Below are 17,280 nucleotides of genomic sequence, written 5' to 3' on the forward strand. Positions count from 1 at the left end.
ATTAGGCCATTTCAGCAACATCTGTATATCACTGGTCAAATTAGAAAAAAAAAAATCACTTTTAAAGTTTATATTGGTGGGGGGGGGGGAAGGAACTGGCTGAATACTTACACCTATGGTGTCGAGGGGCTCTTTCTTCATTTTTTTGTTCGGTAATAAATAAGGTTAGTTGTGTGGGTGTCACTCAGGCGCGGATATACGGGGGGCGATGGACCCGCCCCCCCCCCTCCTTGAAAAAATAAGAAAGGAAAGGAAAGAAAAAAGAAAGGAAAGGAAAAAGTAAAGAAAGAAGGGCTAAAAATACGAGTTAGAAGTAGACCCATCAGGGCACTCACTTATCCGTATCAGGAGGAAAAATACACGGGGGCTCGGGGTTAATTAGCCCCCGAAATGCCAAAAAGAGCCCCCGAAAGTCATAAAAGTAACCCCCGAAATGTTTAAAGTATTTTTTCTCTGATCCGTATATAGGAAAAGGCAGCTAGCCATACTCCGATATTTGGGTCGTTTTCCGATCAGAACTAGCCCTAACTATCATTCCAGGATTTTTTGTTTCAGAACCTAAAACAAAGTTACCCAATCCCTTTAAGTTTCAAAAAATAGACTTCATTGAACTGTAATTAGGCTTAGGAACCGGGGGAGGGGATTAGGGGGCACAGCCCCCCCCCCCAAAAAAAATATTGGGGGGGGGGGGGGGCTCAGAGATCATTGAGCCCCTCCCCCCTCCAATATTTTTGGCGGGGCTTATAGATATCATTAATTGAGCCCCCCAATCTTTTGGTGGGGCTTAGATATCATTGAGTCCTTAGGGGCTAAGATACCATTGAGCCCCCAATATTTTAAGTGGGGCTCAGATATCACTGAGCCGCCCCGAGACTTATTGCGGGGCTCGGATATCATGAACCCCCCTCCTCCCCAATTATTATATTCTAGGCATGAAACTCATGTATACCTATAATCTACAGACGTACCATTCAAATATAAACATTTTATAAATATCTATTTAGGGAGGAGAGAGGGGGGCTCAGACATCGGATCTCGCATATCATTGACCCAAAAAATATATTTGGTAGATCTCGGATATTATTTAAACCCCCAAATATTTTGGAGGGACTCTGATATCATTGAGCCCCCCCCCATATGTTGGTGGGGCTCAGATATCATAAGCCCCCCCCCCTCAAGTGTTTTTGGTGGGGCTCGGATAACATCACGGAGCCCCCCGATATTTGTGTGGGGCTCGGATAACATCACGGAGCCCCCCGATATTTTTGAGGGGCCCGGATATCATTGAGCCACCCCCCCCCCCCCCCCCAAAAAAAAAAAAAAAAAAAAAAAAATCGGCCGGGCTCGGTTATCATGAGCCCCCTCCCCAATATTCTGTTCGTGCTGATGAGTTGAGGGAAGTGTATGCCGGAGATATTGACTTTGTAGCATTAACTCGGCAGCTAACAAGCCTCCAAGACGTGTGCGACGAAGAGAGTAAACCTATCAAATATACATTAAAACAATCTGTGAGATTTTCAACAACAGTCCAATCTATAAGAGATCATTCTCAGAGGTGCACATCCTTCTTCTCATTTACCTTACAATCCCGGTTACAACGGCAACTTGCGAGAGAACATCCTCTGTCTTGAAACGGATCAAAACTTCTCTGATAAGTACAATGACCCAAATAAATCTCAACCAAAGCTAAATATTACACATATATAAATCTCGTAAAGATAAACTGAACTTGAAAACTATTGCCCAAACTTTGTTTCCAGGAACACAAGAAGACAAAACTTCTTTGGCACATTTGTCTGAGGCTGCATGAAAAGAAGAAAAGTCTGAAATTTTTCGCCGCGATGACATAGACGAGGAACAAAGAATTTATTTTCAGGTGCAAATTAAAGACAAAGAAGGATCTCAGAATTATATTTTTGGGTGGTGCCACATTTCTGTTTTTAAATATGTCCGATTATAGGCATGTGTGACAATAAAAGTTTTGTTTTTCACGTTCCTGGGGTATTATTTTTTCCAAAGGTGTTAAATGTGTGTTTTGTCATACTTAATAAAATAAACTGATAATAATCTTATAATTCAACGATTTCTTCAAGTAGGCCTACTTTTATTAATTTCTTCGACTGCTTAAAAGTAAAGCTACAAGTGCTTTGTTATTGTAGAGCTGTAGTGTGAACAGGTTACTTAGTAATTCACATTCATAGATTGGTGCACATCATTATGCTTGATCATCCTCTCCTATCTGTTTGTTTTCATTCCTCTGTTAGTCATCCTTTATTTGCTACCTATGATATTTGAATATTCATTATTTCCTTTTATTATGTAAATGATCATGTAAATCCCTATATATGCAAAATAAACCCTGGAGGTTTAAAGTTGTAAAGCCCATGGCAGTTCAACACACGCAATCATGAAACAAGGTGTCTTCATCGAAGTGTCTCTGTAAGTTTAGAACCACGCCCTGTGCCTGCCGGCTCAGGCCACTCTACATTCAGGGGCGTCGCTAAAGGGGGGGGGGGGGTGTGGGGTTGAAGTCGGTGGTATTTTTTTATGTCGGTCGGCCAGCAATTTGTTCCCCTTAGAACTGTGACTTTTTATCGGACAAAGAATTTTTTTTGAAAATTCAGACAATGATTTAGAGTCGGTTCAATGAATCGTCTTCTTTTTCTAATAATTTAATGAAACGTCGAAGCTCCCGCGCTTCGCGCGAGAGGGGGAGAAACTGAATTCAGACAATTAGGGTTAAGAGTAGAGAACGGTTTCTTCTTTCTATAATAATTTAATGAAACGTCTAAGCCTACGCGCTTCGTGTGGGATGGGGAAACTGAATTCAGACAAGGATTAAGAGTCGAGAACGGTACAACAAATCGTCTTCTTTTCAAAATAATTTAATGGAACGTCTAAGCTACTGCGCTTCGCGCGGGATGCCTTTCACCCATCCCCTCCCCCACCTAGGGAGCGCTTTGCGCACTCTTTAAGTGATTCGTTTGCTCAATACCGCCCCTCCCTGAAATAAGATCCTAGCTACGCGCCTGCATTAAAATATATAGCTATGATGCTTACTAAGTTCACGAAATAATTTGTATATTGATGTCGTCGACGACAATGACCATTTGCGCATAACAATTTAGCCTTTGGCCCCGGGTTTATAGGGTTAAATTTGTAGATATTGGAACATTTAATTTTGTCGGTAATTAATTGGTGGCTTGTTTTGTCGGGAATCGTTGACCTCTATCCCCCCCCCCCCCCCCACTGAAAAAGGACTAGCGACGCCACTGACGACACATCAGGCCTATACTTGCGTTTTGTGAGAGGCTCAAGTATCCGGGCCAGCTATTTATAGTTGAGTAAGTTTTGAAGAAAAACAAAAACGAGTACTCGCTCTCCAATCGTATTGGTTATTGGGGAATTTCGAATGTCATCAAATATGTTTTTTTCCTTTTAACATAATAATTGTTTTGCGACTCAATTCAGGCCTGACTAAATATAAACTTTTTCGTAAGGCAACAGACAAGTAATTTAGTCATATACCTGATTAACATTTGAAGATTTCCTATACTAGTGCCTGGCCGTGCGTGCTCCATATTTGAACACTAAGTTGCACCTGAAATTGCAACATGTGCATTATAAGCTCCAAACGCTTTCTTTCATACAAATACACCAACAAAAAATCCCCAAAGCTTGAATGCATACTATTTCACAAGATGTAATTAAACAATATGAATTATATTAATGATACACTGACATGTACATGCAAATGCATGATAATTTTTGCGCTTCTTGCTCCCAGCAAGATAGTTTCCTCCTACATTTAATTTTGTTGCTGTTATGAGTTTATGAGTTTATATTCATATTTTTGTTATCAAACAGGAATAAATAAATGAATATATAAATACATTTGTACAATGATAATTGTAAAATGATGATAGAAGAACCAATGAAAATCGCAACTGATCTTCCCTAATTCCTTTTCTTTTCTTCATCTTTGTTTTCTGTCCCTTTCTCTCCTCTTTCCCTTTCACTTCTCTTACTTCTCTCTCTCTCTCTCTCTCTCTCTCTCTCTCATTTAAGTTTGCTGAGGGTGGCAGGGGCCTTTCGCCCCCTCCCCCCGATCCACACGATTTTGGTGGGATTAATCGCAACTGATCTCTGCTTCTTTTCACCCTTTTCTTTTCTTCTTCCTCTTTTGTGTTCCATTTTAGCTCTCCTCTTTCCCAACTGATATCCCTTCTTTTTTTTCTTCTTTTGTTTCTTACCCTTTCCTTCCTTCTCTCTTGTTTTGCGGGGGGGGGGGGTGAGGCAACAGCATGGGCGGCAAGGCCCTTCCGCCCCCCGATCTCCTTCTTTTCTCCTTTTTCTTTTCTTCCTCTTCTCTCTTCTTTCCCTTTCCCTTCTTTTCCTTCCTTCTCTCTCTCTCTCTCTCTCTCTCTCTTTTTGTTTGCCAGGGGAGGGCAGGCAAAGGCCTTTCGCCCCCGATCCACACCGCGTGGTGGGAAAAATCACAATTGATCTCCCGTACCTTTCTTTTCTTTCCCTTTCCCTTCTCTTCCGTTCTCTCTCTTTCATATTGCTCCGATTGTCTCATTTTCGCTCGCGTGAACATTGCCAGCACGAACCACTGACCTCTACCTCCTGAACGGATCATCGCCCATTTCCATTCACTATACGTTACATACGAAAATGGTCTATTCAGTCAAACCCGACCCAGTGAGACCCTTGTTCAACTCGATTCTTTACAAATGCATAAATACATAATCAAGTTTAAGTTTGAGGATAAAACCATTTTTCTTCTAGTGTATACAAAAAAAAAAATATTTTTTTTGATGCCCATAAATCTCTCGCAGTGTTTTCTATACCATCTGAGAACCATTCTTGGTGCTTTCTTTGTATCAGAAAACCATTCTTGGTGCTTTCTTTGTGTTTTGAACTCAAGGCTATTTCGCCCTTCAAAACCTTAAAGGTGAAATTCAAAGAAAATCATAAATGTGTCAACTAATGTATTACTAGAAACTGGTAAGCTAACAGATGGCCATCGTACAAGTTTTAGGTCAACTACATATCGGGTGATTTATAAAAATACAAACGCATCCACCTCCATAGCAGCTGGGATATACGAGAGATTCGCCGGAAAAAATAACGATGTTTTAATGACGTCACTTTATGGACCAATACTGCCCAAGCAGACGACATCCCCTAGAGAATGAACATAATTGCAAAGCTATTATTTCTCAAATTATAATGAGTTTAGTGTATGTAAATGTAATGGCATGTCAAACCATTCAAAAGGGGATATGACCCGATTCTGATAACTAAAATCTTTTGCTTGTAAATACACAGGATAGGGGTTAATTAACAATCAAAGAAACCAGACTTTCAAATTGAAAACCCCCCGGAATGATATTAAGGACGGCATTTGTTTCCTCTTGAAACGCCGAACATACCCCGGTGTGTGCAGTTGAATATACAATGGCGTCTTATTTTGTTTACAAGCGACAGATTCCTTTATTTTTGTATCGCTGCATTTGTCATCAAAATAAAACCATGCGCGGGGTTTAGAGTGAGGCAATAGATTATTCATTTAGCCTGACGGTAGTGAAGTAAGAGAAATAACTTAAGAGAAGATGAAAACACAGGCACTGAACATGTGTGAGATGTCATGGGACATGGTCTGCTTGTGCAAATCATGTCCATACTGTGATCTCACACATCTCAGCAGCGTTCGGAGAGCTCTTCAGGTGCTATGCCGGGGCTGTATTTAAGCGTTTTGTAATTTATAATAATCATTACTTCGAATGTTTCCAAGCATTGAATTTTGATAACCTTGTCAAATCAAAGTTTCAACTTTGCAATAATCTATGAATATCTACTTTAAGCTTATTATTCACGAATTTCCCTCGTAATATTTATTTTACACAGATGAAAGTACAATGTAACTATTACAATACAAACAGAATGTGAAAACACTTTATTAATACGATCATGCAAAAGAAAGTAAAGGATTATAGGTCCCCTTGCCTTAATCCTTTCTAAATATCAAAATAACCGGTTTATACATTGCCATTAAAAACACAACTTTGAGTTGTAGTACACTGGAGCCTTTACCCTTTTTACTAAAAGATGGTCAAAATCCAAGGGATATTAAAACACCTCTTGTAAAAACAAAAAACAATGGACACGGAGTCGAAAGCTTTTTCAAAATCTATCGCCAACAAATTTCCAGCAATCTTCTTGTGCGTTATAATTATGAAAAATTTGGTCATCTATAAGTCTGATGGCCTCACCAATATTAATGTATGTCAAATATTCTACCTGGTCTACTTTGATTATTTCATGTCAAACTCAAGGCTTAATTCTTTGCTAAAAGAACTTTTTGCAGTCTACATTTATTAGGGATATAGGGCTATAATTCGCAATGTGTAATGGCCCTTATTTTCTCCTCTTTTCGAACCAGAGTAATGACCACCAGCTTTTGTGAAGAAGAGAGTTCTCTCCTTAAAGGCCAAAAAAAAAAAAATCATTTGGTTGTCCTCGACCGCCCGCTCGTCTTTTTTTTTTTTTGGGGGGGGGGAGCAATCTTAAACGCAAAACATCATTTTATGCATTTTGCAAGGATAAAAATTATTAAACTTGCCATTTTTTTTTTCTATGAAAAAATGCCTTTCACTCAAATCAGGTTTTGAGCATTCTTTAACTCATTTTAAGGCTCATCTGTACTAGTTTACAGGAGGGATTAGACCACCCTGCAAGGCCACTGGACATGTGGTAATCTCATCAAATCAGCTCTCAGTTAACATAAGATGAAGAGGATCACGGGGGACTAATGGTCACCGATTAGGCATTGTTTGCTATATAGAGGGCGCAAGTAGCTGTAAGTAGTACAGTGGGGAATTAAAATGTGATGTATTTCAAAGCCAAAAATACTTTCTGTGTTGGTCTTGATATTCATTGTACATTAAAATAGTCTTTTACCATTTTCAAGTGTTTTATTGACTTCGTTTGTTTAAATGCTTGACATCCCGATGATTTTTTCATTTTATTGAAAAACAATTTTATAATTTTTTTTTTATTAAATGGGGAAAAAAAAAAATCAAAAAAAGACCCCCCCCCCCCCAAAAAAAAAAAAAAAAAAAAAACGCCCGCCCGTCCCTTCTCCAGAAAAGCAATCGAGGACAACCAAATGATTTTTGGGGCCTAATGGAAGCTTCGTTAAGAGCTCCTGTGTGTGTATTGGGTTTTACAGAGGTGTATCGATCAGATATGATTATTTACGTCTGGGGAGTGGGGACCGACCTTTAAACGTCACCATCCGAAAGACGTTACTCAGTTTCGAATCTGCGCGTCCTCGGCTGAATCAGTTTTGTTAGCTGGACTACAGGCCCACGCCACGACGCCTTCAATAAATGGCTAAAATAATACATAAAATGCGACATTTAATCCGTCGTTCTAAGGTGCGTTTTTTTTTTGGGGGGGGGGGGGGAGGGTTTCATTTCCTTCAAAGGAATAAAGCTTCAAAGCTTCAAAGAATTAAAGATTTCTTTACAATTTTTGTCGCATGCGGCATTGGAAATCAACCAACCGATCTCTTTTCACATGGCTTGCCAACGACAAAAATGAATGCGCTTCATAACCTTAAGCTTGGCTTATTTGGTTCATGATTGAGTGGTCATTTGGGAAGGGCTTCGCACTAAACCAATTTAGTTTAGTTCTTTTATATTCAACAAGTCCACAATTCAATAGGTATTTTTTATCGGAATCCTTTTAGGCTGATGTGTTGGAGAATGATTATAATGTCTACACTAAATATATACCCCATCTAAAACTTGTCTAAAGACATATTTCATATATAATACTATATCTAAATATATATATTTATATATATAGGCCTATACGTATGTTTTCAAATATAAAATGCATAAAGCAATCGAAGAGGAAAACAATATATAGGCCCTATAGCAAGTCTAAACAAAGTATTTTTGGTCATTTTGTGTCCAATGAACGCTACAAACATTTGGAAAGTTAAAAACATAATTTGTCATCTTGTGTATTGAACTTTATTGTTTTGTGTGTGTGTTTCTCGCTGTAGAAAGAATATCAAATAAATGTGATATTGCCGGTAACGATGTATATGGAATATGACTTTTATACATAAAAAGAGAAAGGTGTGTGTGTCGAAAGAGAGAGAAAGAGAGGGGGAGGGAGAAAGAGAGGGGGAGGGAGGGACGGAGGGAGAGAGGGGAGGGAGGGAGGGAGAGTGAGAGGGAGGGAGGGAGAGAGAGAGAGAGAGAGGGGAGGGAGGGAGAGAGAGGGGGAGGGAGGGAGAGAGAGGGGAGGGAGGGAGAGAGAGAGAGGGAAGGAGGGAGAGAGAGGAGGGAGGGAGAGGGGGAGAGAGAGAGAGAGAGGATAAGAGACAAGAACAAGTGGCACCACATGTTGTTATACATGCATTAAATTACCCTGCCGCCAATCGACCAACAGCCCTAATAATTCCAAAGTTTCGGCAAATTGACAATGTTTCAAGTACTGCATAACTATTGTCTTGTTGAGACTATAAACGGTTACAAGTACAATTCCGAGTACATCTCAATGGAACGCGGTTTAAATTGAATACACACGTTTCTATGTGAACTCGTACTGATGACCGTTTCGTGAAACGCCACCTGATCTCGGTCTAGTAGTAAGGTTAGGACTAGGGTATCTGTCATTTTCGTTTGGTCGTGTCATTCCTTACCTCCTCCGTTTTTGTAGCACAGGTAGGGAAAGCGCCAAATATTGGAGAGCCCCACGGCGTAGCCCAGGCAAGATAGAGCGAAGTCAAAACGACCGCCCCAGTTTTCTCTTTTGACATCATCCCGGCGGCCACCTGCATCCTAGATGGAAGAAAGAACGAGTTTGAATATATTAATTGGAGCAGAAAAAGTGATTCAAGGGAGATAGAGGTCGTGTTCATTTACCTTCTCTGTCCATGTCTGTCTTTCTTTCTATCTCTCTATCTCTCCCCCCCCTCCCCCCCTCTCTCTCTCTCTCACTCTCTTTCTCTTTCTCAGAACGGACACCAACTGACTATATCTACCTCAACTTGCCCCACTATTCATGAGCTATAAGATGAACGTCGCTACTGGCATCAGTACAAGATCGCCGATTTCCCATAGAGATATGTGAATCAAAATTAATACGCGTTTCAATGAAATGTACTTAAACTTGTACTTTCGTTTCATTAAATGATGCCCAGACTGACAAGACAATAATTACTTTAAACATTGTCAGCTTGCCAAAACTTTGTAATTATCATGATTATTGGTCGATTAGCGACAGGACTATAATGCATGTATAACAACATGTGGCGCCACTTTTTCTTGCCTTTTATCCTCTTCCCCCCGTTCTCTATATCTCTCTTTCTCTCTCTCTCCATATATATATCTCCATCCCTCCCTCCCTCCCTCCCTCTCTCACTCCCTCTCTCTCACTCCCTTTCTCTCCCTCCCCTCTCTCTCCCTCCCCCTCTCTTTCTCCCTCTTTCTAAACACACACACACACACCCTCACACACTTTTTCACTTTTCATGTATAAAAGCCATATTCCATATACATTGTCACCGTTGTTATCACATTTATTCAATATCCATTCTTTAGCTAGTATCACACACACAAAATAATAAAGTTTAATACACAAGGTGACAATGTTTATGTTCCTACGTCTCCAAAACTTGGTAGCATTATTGGACGCAAAGTGACCCAAAATACTTTTTGTGGACTTGCCAAAGGGCCTATATATAAATTGTTTTTCCTCTTCGATTGCTCACCACGATTATACAATGTAGATTTTGCTCACATGCATCCGATATTTATGAACATACATACGTCTTTAAGTATATATTTAGATATATCAAATCTTTAAGTATACTTTGGACAAGTATCTTGAAGTATATTTAGATATAGTATGAGAAGTATGTCTTTAGACAACTTTTAGATGTAGTATATCTTTAGTGTATACCTTATAATTATTCTCATCAGTCTATTAGGATTCCAATAAAACATACTTATGGAAGTGTGGACTTGTTGAATATAAAAGAACTAAACTAAACTGGTTTAGTACGAAGTCCTTCCCGCATGAGCACTCAATCATGAACCAAGTAGGCCAAGCTGAAGGGTATTAAGGGCGAAATAGCCTGGGGTTCAATACACAAAGAAAGCAGGAAGAATGGTTCTCAGATGGTATAGAATACGCTGCGAGTGATTGAGTGGTATCATGGAAAATATGTCGTTTTTTGTATACACTATTTGATTTATACAAATCAAACACTATCTCCGAAGTGGCTTAAACTCCGCACCTTCAAACATATTAAAAAACCACCGATAAGCTATTTTCTTTTATAATGTTTATTTTTCGGTCTGTTTTTGGTCTAGTTCTAGTCTACAGCATTTCGTAAAGATGCAGTGATCCGCTTTTGTGACTTTTGTGGCTTTTATAGGAAGAAAAGGGGAATCCAACCATGACAGACAACTACTCTAGGAGAAACTACAGAAAAAAATCACTGACCAATTTGCCAAATTTAGCTTCGCATAGATTTAGTGATCTCGTTTTTTCAATCAATCATAACCCCGATATTATTTGTCAGATGTATTTCAAACTTTCACCATTTTGTTTTCATACAAATGAACCTATTGCAAGAGCTAAATTGCCCTTTAACTGTTGATGTGCCAACGTACTTACATGTGAATAACAGACAAGATATTTTCAATCACACATTGCCATTCCTAGAAATATGTTTATTATGGTCAATTCATATCACTATTGAGAGCATGTATCAAGCCTTTGCAATATCTATGAATTATCATAATGCTACTTTATTATGGACCTTTTGGAGGAAATTCCAAATTTTATACGGGATCTGATCCAATTTTAACAATGGTAAACGAACCATGAACAGAATCGTAAAAAGTCAAAAGGAATCTCATTCCTATATTTTACAATACTTTTCATTCATAAAATATGAATTTATTAGGAATATTGGCATCACAAGAAAGGGTAATGGATTTTTTACAACTTCTGTACAAGCAAACCCCCCTTGGCACAGTTGAAAAGCCCACCAAGGAACGTGTCTTGCGTACCTTTGACAAGGGAGGTGATAGAGAAGGAGTGGACACTCTTCTAATTTAATCAAACGCATGTGTAAGTTCTAAAGTGTAACAATGGGAAGCGTAAGATTCCTCTTGGCTTTGAAGTTCCATGCGCCGAACTCCACTGCAGGGAATTTCGGAGGCCAGGCACCAGTTTCACAATTATTAAATTACCGGCAAAATTTTAGTGTCAATTATAAACTTAATAATAGAATTGTATTGGGAATATATAGTTCATCAAACAATTTTTCAATTAAGTACTCCGCCCTTCCTATAATTTGTGTGGCAGCGTTGGTAAATGAAAAAGTAGATCCTGACAAAAACTCAATATTTTAGGATAATCCGATTATTTTTGCACGTTTTAATCTCCCGTCATTTATTCCATGATTTACAATCTTCGATAACTTAAAGTTTGCTAATGCTTTCTTTAGTGTGCTTTTTGTATTTTTACAGTTAGAAAAAAGGTATGAAATTACAAAAAAAAGTTGTGTTCGCTTGTTCAAACTCATTACACATTCAATAATTGATGAGAAATCATTGAAAGGGACAGCAAACATTTGCTGCGATACCATTTTCTGATGTAGGCATTCTAAATCCGGATATTTCATGCGCCCTTTTGTCTCACCACCCGGTCAACAGTTGCAGATGTAATCCATTCTATGTAATCCATTCCATATATTTAATCTATATTTATGTTCAGGAGTAGTACCTAATAATTTGAAAATTGGACAGATCATTCCTATATTTAAAAAGGCGACAGACACTTTATATATTATAATTATCGACCAATTCCATTATTACCATGTCTTTTTTAAATCCTGGAAAAAATTGTTTATAAAAGACTAATTTCTTATTTGGATAGAAATAAAATATTAAATAATTGTCAGTATGGCTCCAGGGCAGGACATTCCTGTCAGCATGCATTGATTGATTTAAATTACACTCATTTATCTAATATTAATAATAATAATCACTCATTTGGTATATTTCTAGACTTGTCAAAAGCCTTCGACCTCATAGACCATAACATACTTTCATATAAATTATCCCATTATGGTATCAGGGGAGCAGTGTGCGAATGGTTCCGGAGCTACTTACTTGATCGACGTAACTAAACTTCATGTAATAATTATAATTCACAATACTCGACAGCCCAATATGGTGTCCCCCAAGGCTCCATATTGGGTTCGCTCCTCTTCCTAATTTATATTAAAGATTTATGTATGTTTTGATTATGTCTTATTTGCAGACGATACAATTATCATTTCAACCAATAGCAACTTCATTTTTGGATGGAAAAAAAAATGAATTTTGTAAAATAGCCGATTGGTTCGACGCCAACAAACTGATTGTTAATTATGAGAAAACTAATGTTATATATTTTCGAAAACCTCTTGTATCACAATCCTTTAGATTTTCATATGAAAATGAAAGATGTAACTTTAAATTTGGTTAACTCTGTCAAACTCTTAGGATTTATACTTGATGATAATCTATCATTGAAGGAACCGTTTCTTTATAAGTAATAAGACGTCAAGGAACATAGGTATATTATCTCAATTACGTAGTAACCTTACAGAAAAGCACCTGTTAATGCTTTATAATTGTTTAATACTTCCCTATATTTATTTTCCCCGATTCCCCTTAATTAGCTCCGTCACGCCCAATATTTGCAAAATTAAACACATTGACAATTTTTGATATTCATGAAATCCAAATTGCCTTTAAATCTACCGGTCCTCGAATTATGGAATTCCCTTCCTTCTGATGTAATTTTTAGCACTAATGTTACTTCATTTAAAACCAAACTCAAACGTTCAATAATGTCTACCTATGCCAAATAAACATGTAATGATGCTCCATACCCCCCCCCCCCCAACTGAGCGCAATAACTGTCAGTGCGATTTTCAAATAACGGGGGGGGGGGGGCAAAAAAGAAAGCACATATTGCTCCGTTTAGTCTCATTTCACAACGCCCCCTATAGTCAGAGCATGGTCAGATAACATGTTAGCCTATGGACGTTTTTTTTTAAAATCGTTAAAAATTCATTTTTTGTTTAAACGAAAAGCACATCCACCCCGACGTACGTTATCACTAGCTCTTTCATTGGAGCCCTCATGTCTCATTGACTTTTGAAAGTTCACCCACCGTAATTTTTCAAAATAGGTTGCAAGCTCGTCATTGCCTATAATACACATGTGAAACAAGTCTAACTTTGGAATCAGTTTGCCAAGCGATTTGAAGATTATAGGTCGAGCACACGAAACATAAAAAGCATGAATTATCATAGATCACTTCTGCCTATTTCATTATGTCCATTTCATCCAACCCCCCACCGTAATTTTTCAATTTAGTAAAAGCAAACATTTAGCCGAGGTAAGCAAAAACATGAATATTCATGAACAGTCAGACAATACAGCCTTTTAGTACATAACGTATAATGAATGGGAATGGGCGATGATCCGTACAGGAAGTAGAGGTCAGTGGTTTGTGCTGGCAATGTTCACGCGAGCGAAAATGAGACAATCGGAGCAATATGAAAATGTTACTCACTACCCCCTGACGGCGCGAAATATCAAGAGGCGCGATTTTCAAATTTCGGGGGGCAAAAACGGAAAAAACTATTACCCCCCCCCCCCCCCACTTAGCGAAATATCGGTCGGCAAGATTTTCACATTTTCAAACACCCTTCTCGAGAAAATCCTGCGTACGCCAATGCGCACACACACCTAATCACCTATAAAAAAGGGGTATGAATACCTTAGTTTTTAAAGGTAAAGACCAGTATTGGAAACGCCCCAATTTCAAAAAATGAAATGGAAGCTCTCATTACCAATCATGTGAAAGAATATGTTTTTACTAATACATGATGATAACAAAATTGCCGGGAAATCGCCTACTAATTCATATATTTGGTAAATTTGTTTCTCTCATGGTCTGTGAGAGATATAGGGTAGTCCCATATACATCTTTTTGTGTATAGTGCTAGTAACTTTACGAAGAATGGGGCAAATTTCTTATCATTTTGATGATTCCAGAACCTTGCAGATGCTGCTAGATGATCAACCTTTTCTGATCGATTCCACAACGTTTCTTTCACAATGCAATCGCATGATCATAACTGGTCTTTACCTTTAACTGCAGCACTTGCACAAATGACCACCAAAACATTGACATTTCTTTTCAACATAGAGAAGTCCTACTGTGTGCATTTTTAGAATTATTACTGCCAAAGTGATGGAGGTGCTTCACAAATACCTTTTGTTTTGCCTCCTGAAAAGAATACTCCCACCTGTGTTTCATATATAGAATGTCCCGACGGTGCATACATGAATAATGCTTACATATCTTTCCTGAACACGAATCCAGCGTTCGTCTTCCTAGCTTATTACAGTTTTGTACAAATTCCCTTTCCTACACTTATCGAATTCCTAACTGCAACCATGGATCCAACACTTAAAGGTAAAGACCAGTTTTGAAAACGCCCCCTCTCAAAAACTGAAATGGAAGCTATTATTACCAATCATGACTTGTGAAAGAATATGTTTTGACTAATACGTGATGATACACATTTTGTCGGGAAACCGCCTACTCATTGATATATTTGGTAAATTATTATATCTATCCGGACTGGATAGATATCGCGTAGTTCCATATACATCTTTCTGTGTCTGTGCTTGTAACTTTATCAAGACTGGGCCAAATTTCTTATCATTTTGATGATTCCAGAACCTTGCAGTACACACCAATACTGATATGCTACATGATCAACCTTTTCTGATCGATTCCACAACGTTTCTGTCACAAAGCAATCGCATGACCAGAACTGGTCTATACCTTTACCTAACCTATGCTTATAACATTAACGCTCATCTAAACATTAAAACCCTATCGCACCCCAACCATGGATGCCTGGAGTGACTGTCGCTGGGGCATTTCGACGCGTTTTTTTAATACCACGCCCATTTTTGTCTTCGGTTAGAAATCTTGTGCGATCCCAACTCTGCAAGGCGAAACAAATTCCTCCAATGAAGCTGCCTATCATCCCTTGATACAAATCCAATATGATGATTTTGGGGGAATCTTACCTTCAAATGTCCAAACTTTGGTTGATCTTTCGTTTCTCCGCTGGAGTCGTCCATGTTGTTGGGCATGCAGTTTCGGAGGATCTAGAGAACATAAACTAGTTGGTAGTACGGACTAGGAGAAGTGATTGGAACGTTCACTGTTTACATACCATACGTGACACATTGCACAGGCAACAGAGGGGCACGGTTGGGTGGTTCATGGTTTGAATGAGCGAACAGCCTGATCCAGTCAACAGTTCTTATTCGGGCGGTTCTTTCTATCATTTGTCTGCTTTTTAAAAGGTCAGCTCTGCAGTGCCCGAACTATGAAAACTACATACATTTCTTTTCTATATTTTTTTTCTTCATAGAGTTATAGAAGATTCGTTAAAGATAAAGTTGAGTTCTGGTCATGCGATTGCATTGTTGAAGAAAAGGTGTGGATCAGAAAAAAGTTGATCATGTACCATGTAAGTATTGGTGTGTATTGCAAGGTTATGGAGTCATCAAAGTCATAATAAAGTTGGCCCAGTCTTGATAAAGTAACAAGCACTGTATACAGACAGATGTATACGGGACTACGCAAATGGTATCGGGCCTACTTACCTTGATTTACCCATCTTTCTATGCTCATTACTCAGCCAGTATACATTTTCTACCATAATTGTTTGACAAATGACATTTATTTGTAATCTTGAATATTCAGTGTAAGTTACGTATGATTTTGTGGGAATTCATTTTCTTGTTTTTACCAGAACTCGAGTTTATCTTTAACTGTTTGAAAAACATCACAAAGGCAGATATTAAATAGTGTGCTTACACTAGTTATAGAGATAATATGGACTTTTAGATTTGCACAACGACTACGTGGATTGCTACGATCGACGTCCTTTTAATGCACTGCCTTGAATGGACGTCACACGTATCAGTCCACGCAAATCTAAAAGTCCCTAATGAGAAAGAGAGAGAGAGAGAGAGAGAGAGAGTAGGGGGGGGGGGGTCTTTGTTACGAAATTCGGGAATCGGTAATTCAAGGCAAGAGGCACCTTTCTAGAAAAAGGGATCGTCCTCAATTTTGGAGAGTCACAACATAATCGTCTAAATGATTTAAACGCTGACGTTTACAAAAAATATTGACCTTTTCGTCACAAATCTTCTGCTCCGTCGCACTTCTTGACTAGTCAAGTAAAAAAAAAATTACAATCAGAAGTATTCAAAACAGTATAATACCCATTGTGCGTAACATCTGTAATTCCCGAACATCTTATTCAGGCAACATTACACGGATAATTTAACTATACTAGGCTGTAAGGCCTCAGTTACCCCCATATTCGTGTAGGAACATGTGGGTTTAAAGTTAAATATTTCGGTGATTTGACACCCCAGGATGTGTCACTTCGTATTGAGGGGGGGGGGGTGCCGTTAGTGGAGAAAAAAAATGACCCCCCCCCCCCATTTGTTGATTTTCAAGAACACCCTTTGCCTAAAAACGAGTATACATTATGTACTCCTTATTTTTGGCTTAAAATTCACAGACAGTGCACTACGTGTATCAAGTTCAGGGAGTTTGCCTTATGTTATTCCAGTCGCAGGTTTCTCCACGAAACCCATTACCTTTTTGTAAAATAACTTTTCTTGTTCGTAACCGCGAGCATCCACGAAAGCTAAGTACTCCTATATTTATTTATCAAACGGGCACACAATATAGATTTTAACTTGCAAAATTATTTAACTTGCAAAATTACACATTGATCAGACTAGATCACTGAGAAATAAGAGGGGGTGTCGCATTTTATTTCAATGAACATTTACAGATCCCCTTATAGTCATACAAATTTATTTTGTGAAGGTCTGGATAAATGCCTTCATACTCATGAAGTTCAAATTGCACTGCCCCCATTGTGTGCTCTTTTTGAAGAGCACTAAAAGCCCTCAGATTGAACATTCCACCTCATAAAATTGTCTTTTAGAGGTAAAGAGAGGTTATTTCTAAAAGGAAATGAAAGGGCTATTTGACTTTCAAGAGCCCTTTCATTTTATTTTAGAAATAACCTCTTTTTCTCTCTAAAAAAAAAAAAAAAATTCTCTCTTGAAAGTC

At 38.4% G+C, this 17,280-nt stretch overlaps 1 protein-coding gene across 2 annotated transcripts in view; it reads right to left on the reverse strand.

Annotated features, from left to right (window-relative positions):
• LOC586383 (sodium- and chloride-dependent neutral and basic amino acid transporter B(0+)) overlaps nt 1-15,433 on the reverse strand; it is a 29,629-nt gene extending 14,196 nt beyond the window's left edge. Inside the window, exons 1-2 of one of the 2 annotated variants that reach the window (XM_030998205.1) lie at nt 15,204-15,433; nt 8,726-8,864 (exon numbers count right to left, since the gene is read on the reverse strand). In XM_030998205.1, the coding sequence (XP_030854065.1) occupies nt 8,726-8,864; nt 15,204-15,269 (205 nt within the window). In that variant the 5' untranslated portion in view covers nt 15,270-15,433. The remainder of the gene's footprint in view (nt 1-8,725; nt 8,865-15,203) is intronic. The other variant, XM_030998204.1, reaches the window with a different exon arrangement.
• Between the last annotated feature and the right edge of the window lie 1,847 nt (nt 15,434-17,280).

The sequence above is a fragment of the Strongylocentrotus purpuratus genome, unplaced genomic scaffold, assembly GCF_000002235.5.
Source record: "Strongylocentrotus purpuratus isolate Spur 01 unplaced genomic scaffold, Spur_5.0 spur5_scaffold_4, whole genome shotgun sequence".
Taxonomy (NCBI): Eukaryota; Metazoa; Echinodermata; class Echinoidea; order Camarodonta; family Strongylocentrotidae; genus Strongylocentrotus; species Strongylocentrotus purpuratus.